Raw genomic sequence first — 10863 nt, 5'->3', positions numbered from 1 at the left:
GCCCCACATGGAAGTGAAATTCCTAAAATGACCCTGGCCAATCTGAAATGAAAAAATCCAAAATAAATCAACACTTTGCGTTTGAGGAGACTCGTGGGTGTGAAAGTGAAAGCCTCAACCAACAAACCACATGCATGGTTCTGATATATACCCACAAATTTAATATATATTTGTATACCCAACCGAATATGGATTAAATCCAAAATAAATCAACAATTTGCGTTTGGAGAGAATCGAACCCACGCAAGTGCGTGTAAAAGTGAATGGCCCAACCACCCGACCACATGCATGGTTTTGATATATGCCCACAAATTTAATATATATTTGTATACCCAACGAGATATGGATTAAATCCAAAATAAATCAACAATTTGCGTTTAGAGATAATCGAACCCACGCAAGTGCGTGTAAAAGCGAAAGGCCCAACCACCGGACCACATGCATGTTTCTAATAGTTTCCCACAAAATTAATATATATTTGTATACCCAACCGGATATGGATTAAATACAAAATAAATCAACACTTTGCGTTTGAGGAGACTCGAACCCACGCATGTGGGTGTGAAAGTGAAAGACCCAACCACCGGACCACATGCATGGTGCAGATATATTCCCACAAAATTAATATATATTTGTATATCCAACCGGATATGGTCAATCCATATAAATATATATTAATTTTGTGGGAAAATATTAGAAACATGCATGTGGTCCGATGGTTAGGCCTTTCACTTTTACACGCACTTGCGTGGGTTCGATTCTCTCCAAAAGCAAATTGTTGATTTATTTTGGATTTAATCCATATCCGGTTGGGTATACAAATATATATTAAATTTGTGGGCATATGTTAGAACCATGCATGTGGTCCGGTGGTTGGGCCATTCACTTTTACACCCACTTGCGTGGGTTCGATTCTCTCCAAATGCAAATTGTTAATTTATTTTGAATTTAATCCATATCCGGTTGGGTATACAAATATATATTAAATTTGTGGGTATATATCAGAACCATGCATGTGGTCCGTTGGTTGGGGCTTTCACTTTCACACCCACTTGCGTGGGTTCGAGTCTCCTCAAACGCAAAGTGTTGATTTATTTTCGATTTTTTCATTTCAGATAGGCCAGGGTCATTTTAGGAATTTCACTTCCATGTGGGGCCCACCTGTGCTGAGTTGGATCGCCACGTCAGCAGCTAACGGCAGAAATTAACGGAATCATAACGGATAGACCTATTAGACGAGAAAATGATAGTGTGGGGGTGTTTTTGATGAAATTGAAAGTCGAGGGACTGAATTGATGTGAGGTCCATACCACAGAGTGGTAAACAGTATTTAGCCCTTTATTATAATAATCTCATCCAACGGTCGGTTTTTCCATTTTATTTGAATTGATAGAGTTTGCCCTTTGGAGTGTATGATATATAAATATAGGTTTATAAGAGTAACTAAGTTTGACCTAGTTGATCGAATTCAAAACGAGAACCAAATTGGCTGGATTTTCTACAACCACCATAAAACATTACAATCTCTCCATCGAGCGGTTGGTTTCTCCGAATTCATTTTCCACTTCATAGGTGCTTTAGAATGAACTTCAACAATTTAAATGCAATGTATAAGTCATACAACTTTAGAAGGAAAATTGGTATATGCCAATGTGTTTGTAATTAATTTTTTTTTATTATCTTATGTCCACGCACATCCATCAATGGAATATTTACATACGTGATGTGAAAAAATAAGCACGTTTCGCGGTTGTCATGCCATCGGTCAACTAAGAAGACATACAAGTGACGACGGTTGATCAATTCGATCGGATTAGAAAATATGGTGAAATTGGCTAAATTTTTTACCACACTCATAATTTATTGTAATAATGTCATCCAACGGTCCATTTTTTCATTTTCTTTGAATTGATAGGGATTGCTCTTTGGAGTGTATGATATATAAATATAGGTTTATAAGAGTAACTAAATTTGACCTAGTTGATCGAATTCAAAACGAGAATCAAATTAGTTGAATTTTTTACAATCACCATAAAACATTACAATCTCTCAATCGAGCTGTTGATTTCTCTAAATTCATTTTCCACTTCATGGTTGCTTTTAGAGGTGGCAAACGGGCCACTAAGCACGAGCCCGACACGGCCCAAGCCTGTTAGTGGCCCGGCATGACCCGAGCACGTTAGAATAACGGGTCGGGCTGGGCCTAAGAATATTGGCCCATTGGCCCGGCCCGGCCCGAGCCCATAATGGGCCCGGCATGGCCCGAGCACGACATATTGTGGGTCGGCTAGTTACAAACACAAAATTTCATTTTGTTTTTAAAAATATTAAAAAACTACAATGATGAGATTTGAATATGAGACATTTTTATTTAAAATCTCATGACAATTCTACCAATGCTTTCTTTTATATTGTCAAAATAATGAAACAAAACATTATATCCTTATTTTGACATAAGTATTTTTTCTAAATATTAAATATATGTTTATTAATAAAGGCTAATCTCATAATAATATAACTATAGAATGAAGGAAAGAATAATAGATATTAAATCTTCATTATATTAATAAAGATTAATCTCACAATAATATACTAAAAACAATATATTTTGAGTTTTTTTTTTATTTCTTTCTTTCTTTTAGTGGAATATAAAAAATTATTAGAAATCTAATCTTAAAAAGCTAAGATTAAGAAAAACGTTATACAACTTAATTTATTTTAATTTTCTAAATAGTTAAATAAAATTAATTTTTATTTGTTCAAATTAAGATTTTAAAATCGTGTTTTATAGTGGGTAGGCACGAGCACGGCCCGTTATTGACCCGGCACGATATGGGCTCGGGCCATGGGCCGGGCCGGGCTTAATGTTTGAGTAAATGGGCCGGCATGAGCCCGACACGATAATAAATGGGCCGGCCCAAGCACGGCACGAAGCACGACTAGGCCCGCTTAAAATGGGCTGGGCTGGCCCGTTTGCCACCTCTAGTTGCTTTAGAATGAACTTCAACAATTTAAATGCAATATACAAGTCTTACAACTTTAGGAGGCAAATTAATATAGGCCAACATCTTTGTAATTAAAATTGAAATTTTTATCTTATGTCCACGCACATCCATCGATGAAATATTTACAGACGTGATGTGAAAAAATAAACACGTTTCGCGGTCGTCATGTCATCGGTCAACCAAGAAAACATACAAGTGACGACGGTTGACCAATTTGATCAGATTAGAAAATATGGTGAAATTGGCTAAATTTTTTACCACACTAATAATTTATTGTAATAATCTCATCCAGTGGTCCATTTTTCCATTTTCTTTGAATTGATAGGGGACTAGGGGCTGCTCTTTGGAGTGTATGATATATAGATATAGGTTTATAAGAGTAACTAAATTTGACCTAATTGATCGAATTCGAAACAAGAATCAAATTAGCTAAATTTTTTACAATCACCATAAAACTTTACAATCTCTCAATCGAGCGGTTGATTTCTCTAAATTCATTTTCCACTTCATGGTTGCTTTAGAATAAATCTTAACAATTTAAATGCAATATACAAGTCATACGACTTTATGAGGCAAATTGATATATGCCAACATCTTTACAATTAAAATTGAAATTTTTATCTTATGTCCACGCATATCCATAGATGGAATATTTACAGACATGATGTGAAAAAATAAGCACGTTTTGCGGTCGTCATGCCATCGATTAACCAAGAAAACATATAAGTGACGACGGTTGACCAATTCGATCGGATTAGAAAATATGGTGAAATTGGCTAAATTTTTTTACCACACTCATAATTTATTATAATAATCTCATCCAACGGTCGGTTTTCCCATTTTATTTAAGTTGATAGAGGTTTCTCTTTGGAGTGTATAATAAAGCCCGCAAGGCCCGCCAGGCTTAGCCCGGCCAGGCCTGAAAAAGCCCTCGAGACCCGCATTAAATGGATGGGTTTGAATCCTTCAATTTACAATAAAACCCAGCCAGGCCCGGCCCGCTACTATTTAAAAATGGAGTAAGGCCCGGGCCGGCCCAAGCCCGCTACCAATGGGCCTGGCTCGGCCTAGCCCGGCCTGTTGATGAGGCCTAGTTTTTGCTTTTAATGTTCCAGTCTTCTAGACTTCAGAGTTTGTAGTTGTTTGTTTTACTTTGTGCTATCACTTGTATGAGTTGGTGCGGTTTATCAAAGTAATAATTATTTTTGTCATCCCCAAATGAATAAATCATTGTATATAAGTTCGCTTTTATAATGAAATATACGAACACTTTGCCCTAAAAAAATGTTTAAATTGAAGCCAATTTTTCTGTAGAAATTGGTTTTCATTAATTCAATTGTGTTTACAATGTACAGATATATAGGCTAGACATAATCTACAGTTACAAAACTCTATAAAGTGCATAAAGACTATATGTATAGAGGATCAAAACTGATTAACAGTTACTGAATCAGTTTTGAATGCAGAGAGGAAATCTCTCTAATACCCTCCCTCAAACTTGGCGGTCCTTGGCGAACAAGTTTGCTAGTAAGTAAGACATGTTAGTGCTTATGGAGAGGCTTGGTGAGAAGGTCTGCAGGTTGATCAACAGATGGAACAAAGCAAACACGATGGATGCCGAGAGCCACTTTCTCACGAACAAAGTGATAGTCAAGTTCAATATGCTTAGTGCGTGCATGAAATACCGGTTTAGACGCCATATATGTAGCACTATGATTATCACAATGCAAGAGCATAGGATACTGAAGTCAAGCACCAAGCTCATAGAGTAAGGAAGCTAACCAAGTGGTCTCAGCACTAGCATGAGACAAAGAACAATACTCAGACTATGCGCTTGAATGAGCAATGGTGGGCTGCTTCTTAGAACACCAAGAGACCAAATTGGTGCCAAGATAGACAAGATATCCGGATGTAGAACGACAAGAATCCGGACATCCAGCCCAATCCGCATCAGCATAGGCAGCAAGGAAAGGAGGTTGGTGTTGAGGACCATAGAACATGCCATGATCAAGGGTGCCTTTTGATGTAGCGAAGGATGCGTTTGGCAGTAATCAAGTGCGGTATGCGTGGTTGACTCATGAACTGAGATATGGAGTTTATGGCAAAGGAAATGTCAGGGCGGGTGATGGTGAGATACTGCAAAGATCCAACAATTTCCGGAAAGACCGAGGGATTAGGAAGGAAGTCTCCTTTAGTGGCAGTGAGAGTCGCCTTTGCTGACATAGGGGTGCTAAATGGTTTACTAAACAACATGGCATGCTTCACAAGGAGATCATAGGCATACTTGAGTTGACTGATATGAATCCCTTTATTATAAGATGTAACCTGTAAACCAAGAAAGTAGTGTAGGGAACCAAGGTCCTTGATGTTAAAGCAACGACCCAATGCATTAACAAAACGCTGTAAAAGTTGATCATCACTGCCGGTGACCACAATATCATCCACATACAGTAGGAAATAAATAGTATGACTCCTAAGATGAAAAATGAACAGAGAAAAATCAACCAAACTTTGAACAAAACCAACGGATAATAAGAAGGATGTCATACGATAAAACCACGCACGCGGAGCTTGCAAACTTGAGAGGGCCGAGAGAGGTCAATGAAACCCGGTGGTTGTGTCATATACACATCTTCTTGAAGAAATCCATGGAGGAATGCATTCTTAATGTCCAATTGACGAAGAGACCAGCCCCTAGACACAGTAATAGATAGCACAACACGAATATTTGCAGGTTTAATCACAGGGCTGAAGTTTTCGGTATAGTTAATACCTTCTTGTTGATGAAACCCTTTGGCCACAGTCGAGCTTTATGGTGGTCAATAGTGCCATCTGGTTTGTGCTTCAAGCGGAAGACCCATTTGCAACCAACAAGATTCTGGAAAGAAGATGGTGGAACCAGAGCCCAAGTATTATTTTTCAATAATGCATTGATTTCATCAACCATTACAGCACACCACACTTCATGTTTAGAGGCCTAAGAGTAACATGTAGGTTCAACCGATTCAATGGCAATGAGGAGAGCACGAGGAATTGGGTATTTGACTGTGCCATCGGTTCTAACTTGAGGCTTCTGAAGCCGTGTCCTCTTGGGCTCAATTGGTGGCGGGGCTGGATTTGGAGGAGACGGAGGAGTGCCAGCAGGCACCGGAGAAGGGGAAGCGGGCGGTGGAACAGGTGCAGCCACTATTGGCAGCTGAACGGAAGAAGCCTAAATCGGTGGTGGAGCTTGAGGCAATCGGCGGCGATGATAAGTTTGTAATGGGGCAGGAGTGGGCACCGGAGGAGGGTGGCGCTGGAACTGGAAGAGGAAGACTTACTGGAAGTGGATCAGATTGAGAGGATGAGTGAGTTTGTGTGACAACAGTAGAAGAGTTGTCGTTCCCAACATGATGGTTTGGGCTAGATGAGGTGGGTTGTGAGAGAGGGAGGCCCGGACTAGATAAGAGTGTAAACTTCAATGGGCCAGGTGCTTGAACTGAATGTGCCTACAAACTTTTGTAAGGAAAAATTGTTTCGTTAAAGATAACATGCCTAGAGATGTAGACACGACCAGTGGTGGGATCTAAACAACGGTAACCTTTGTGTTGAGGACTGTAACCTAGAAAAACACACTCAATACTACGACTGGAGAATTTGTCAGAGACATAAGACCTAAGATGAGGAAAACAAGAACAACCGAAAACTCGAAGAGAAGAATAAGAAGGAGGACTACCACAAAGACGAGTATGTGGGGTATCCCAATTCAGAGTGGGTGTGGGAAGAAGAATAATAAGATAAACAGAGGTTAAGACAGCTTCAACCCAAAGATTATGTGGGACCCCAGAAGTGAGAAGAAGACTGCGAGTCATAGTGACAATATGACGATGCTTGCGCTCGGCAAGACAGTTCTGTTGTGGTGTATGTGGGCAAGAAAATCTCTGCTGAATTCCCAATGATGTGCAATAATGAGAGAAGGCAGTATTAACATATTCAGTGCCATTGTCGCTTTAAAGAAATTTAATGGTATGGTGAAAGAGATTTTGGATCAGGGCAACTAAAGTTTGAAAATGAGTGAGCACTTCATTTTTGCGACGCATGGGGTAAATCCAAGTGTAATGTGAGAATTCATCAGTAAAAAGAACATAATATTTAAATCCACTAACAGAAGCAACAGAATAGGCCCAAACATCACTATGAATAATATGAAATGGAGAACTGGCAGTCTCTTTATGTGTAGGAAAAGGTAACAGGTGAGATTTGCTAAGTGTACAATCGCGACAAAATGAACGAAAAGACAATTTGGATTGAAGAGCCTAGGCGAGATAAAACAGTGGATGACGGATGACCCAAATGATTGTGCTAGATGGATGAGTGAATGGAAGCAAGAGCTTGTGGAGGAGTAGAGACGCTGGACAGATTAAGCGGATAGAGGCCATCTTTACAGGGGCCCTGAAACAAGAGACGACCAGTACGTAAGCAATAGATCTGATAGAAATCAGGAACAAAAAGAAAGAAAACAAGATTGTCTTTAATAAAATGAGAAACAGAGAGAAGATTTTTAAGAATTGATGGAATGCGAAAAACATGGTAGCTCTGATACCATGTAGAAATTGGTTTTCATTAATTCAATTGTGTTTACAATGTATAGATATGTAGGCTAGACATAATCTACAGTTACAAAACTCTATAAAGAGCATTAAAGACTATATGTACAGATCAAAACTGATTAACAGTTACTGAATCAGTTTTGAATGCAGAGAGGAAATCTCTAACATTTTCATAATCTTTGCTCTATTATGGAGAGAGGTTTGGTGTCATTAGTCACTCGCTAATTGGTCCTTTCCTTTTCTCTTCATATCAGTATCTTCCACGAAAAAAAAAAACAAAACAAAACAAAAAAAGTACTATCACATGAAAAAATCGAACACTAATCTTATAATTAAAAATTGTCCTCCAATTTACAACATGGTATGGCGCTACAGCTGAAAAGATTACATCAACTTTCTCTCTGTCTTTGAGGCTCCTTCATTCTCACTGTCCTTGCATTTCTCTTAGTCCCAGGCATTTCAAATTTGGTACCGTTTAGTAGTGAGAAAGCATTACCGGGATCTTTACCCTCTTCCATCTCCCTCCTAGTTTTCTCTACTTTGTCAAGTAGTCCCTTAACTGCTATGTCAAATGCATCTTCAAATGTGTCCAATCCAGATGCCCTTGGATCTGCATATATTATTTTCGGAATCAACCTTATAACTTCTTCCCTCATTGCTAGTACTTCATCTTTGGGAACTCTCAGCAATGTCTCATTGATCATCACCTTCTTCTCCTTGATATCATTTTCTGATATAAACACTGAATACTTCGATGGGCTACTGGGAAAGTGCCATGTGTACTGCACATAAGCTGAACCCGGATGGAAGAAAACCGGAATGCAGCCTGCTAAGATGGAGTCAAATATTGATCGACGAGTGAATGAGTCCCCGGAAGGCTGCAGGCAGAACACAGACGATTGAAACACCTTCATCACATCTAAAGGGTCATCACACTTGTTTGCACCATGATAACACCCTACAAGTCTGCAATGTTTGGTTGAAGATTGGCATTGGCTTATAATCATATCCCGGATATTTTCTTTGTAATCAGGTCTTGGAGCACCAGCAAAAGTGAAGAGGTATGGCCTCTTCCGCTTTCTCATTCTTCTCTGCCACTGAGACACCTGACTCTCCTTTGAGGGATGGAAGTATGTAGGGTATGGTATCGCCTGCTCGTTGGTCCAAGAGCTTGATTCAATTGACAACAATGTCATGTTCTTGGATTCTGGCAAAAACATGAGCTTGGATCCCCAATCAGAATCATTGTCTGTTTGTCTCCTGAAATCCCATGCAATTCTGCCTCCAACTAAGAAATGGTCTTTACCCCACATTGTCTTCCATTCAGGTCTATTTGAAAGCCATTTCACCAATTCTAGAGGAGAAGCATCTCGGATAGATGTGTTGTAGCCCCAGAGGTATCGACCAACATCAAGGCCAGCGTAAAAGGGCACAAATATTGCCGAGGCCAATGATGAATCACTGGTTAAGCACTTGTACTTCTTCATCCTATTATGAAAAATAACTTCTAATGAAAACTGATTTGTAGCAAACCAACCTTTGGCCCCCAATAATCGGTCACGTCTCTTAGAAGATTTTACAGTTAGTTTAGGCCCTAGACCCATGTTTGACATGTAAGGGCACATGTCAGTCCATCTCTGAAGGGAATGGCAATTCTTGAGCATGTCCTGGTTGAACCTTTTTGGAAGATCATAAACATAAATGTATCGACCCGAACACGAATCAGAATCAGAGATTTGGTGCTTGGTATTAGGTATAGCCTGTGGTGGTGGAATATTATTGACAGTTGCAATTTGAGTGTCATTGGAGCTGGTAACATTATTTGGTTTTCTTTCATAGCCAAAAGAAAATGGAGCAGGAGTGCTACTAGATGTATTAGTAATACTAGAATTACTGATCCTCTTGGTTTGATCGGCTGTTTGAGAATCTGTAGCTTGAGGAGGAAGAGAGTTGGGATGGTGTTGATCTTGGTTTTGGGTAGCAATTACATTTGCAAAGTTGGTAACGAAATAGGTGACCTGATTGAAACTTCTTCCAGAGTTTAGAGAGGAATAGTCTGTACAAATCAATACCAAGAATATAAGGAAGGAAGCTGTTAGGACAAACCAGAGTTGATTATGGTACTTATGTCCGCCTGCAATCCATTGAGAATTCTCCATATATTAAGAGCTATCTGCAGCTAGCTTCCTTGCTTCTTGATCGTCTCGACAATATGAAAACAAAGAATGATATTGGTTAATCACCAAGAGATCTCCAGAGCACCAGTTGATCAATATAACACAATAAAAAGATTAACAGAAGAAGCTGAGAAAGATGCATACAAGAAGAGAAAAGGAAAAAGATGTAAGCTAGCAGAAATTATGAATTGTTGGGAGAAGAAAGGTAGTAGGTTCAGGGTCTGATGAATTTAAAGGAAAGAATTGAAATTATGAATTGTTGAGAGAAGAAAGGTAGTAGGTTCAGGGTCTGAATGAAATCTTGTGACATTCCTTCGCAAGAAAACTTATTAAGAAATTTCAATTCTAGAGGGTCTTATTCGATCTAGACTTTTATTTATATAGATATGTACTCCATTATAAATTTCCTAATAGAAGAAAAACACAAGATGGTAAAGAATCAAGGAGTCCTTAATTCTTACCGTTGGAAGATGTTTGGAGGATTGTTTTGGATTTTGGAGAGAAGGATGATGTACATGTACATGTATGCATGACTTGGTCTTAATCATGTTTGTCTGTTTTATTCTTTATCATTTACTGTATGAATAGTCCTAAAAACTTCCCATATATATACAAAGAGATTCTGATTTAAATGAATTTGGATTATGCCTTAAATGTGTACATATTAAACAAGGATGGGAAATATGATCTCTCTTTGCTTTATCAAAATTGAAAGTCACCTCTACCTTTGTAGAAAAGTATTATCGACATGCATCATAACAATAACGTACAGTATTAATTACAATAATTAATATTACATATACTGTGGATTTTGGAGCATTTGTTCTTGATTAGTGGTGAAGAAAGAATGGTTTGATGTCATAATTTTAGGCCAGCATGTTGAGGCAAAACTTAAGAGAGCTATGGAGACGGTTTTGTGATCGTCGTTTGTCTTCTTCTTTTTTTGGTGTACACCGAGTTTGAGGTTGCTCGAAAATACAAAATGTGTAGAGCTCATGCCAAAAGAACTTGGTTATCACCATGAAGAAGTCAACAACCAATTGCAGTTACAGCAGAAAACAATCCTAAACTTTTAACAGGTTTCACTACATA

The 10863-nt window shown here is 38.6% G+C and overlaps 1 protein-coding gene across 1 annotated transcript; it reads right to left on the bottom strand.

The window, feature by feature from the left end:
• Positions 1–7810: 7810 nt before the first annotated feature.
• Positions 7811–10199, bottom strand: LOC112178706 (probable xyloglucan galactosyltransferase GT14). The gene has a single exon (XM_040510031.1). The coding sequence runs from the start codon at positions 9751–9753 to the stop codon at positions 7984–7986; it is 1770 nt and encodes a 589-aa protein (XP_040365965.1). The 5' UTR covers positions 9754–10199; the 3' UTR covers positions 7811–7983.
• Between the last annotated feature and the right edge of the window lie 664 nt (positions 10200–10863).

Source organism: Rosa chinensis, chromosome 7 (assembly GCF_002994745.2).
Source record: "Rosa chinensis cultivar Old Blush chromosome 7, RchiOBHm-V2, whole genome shotgun sequence".
NCBI classification, from domain to species: domain Eukaryota; kingdom Viridiplantae; phylum Streptophyta; class Magnoliopsida; order Rosales; family Rosaceae; genus Rosa; species Rosa chinensis.
Note: the sequence above shows the minus strand (reverse complement) of the source record. Positions and strands in the feature narration are given on the sequence as shown.

Excerpts from the sequence above, each read along its gene's own strand:
- LOC112178706 (XM_040510031.1), bottom strand. The coding sequence starts at position 9,753 with ATGGAGAATTCTCAATGGATTGCAGGCGGACATAAGTACCATAATCAA.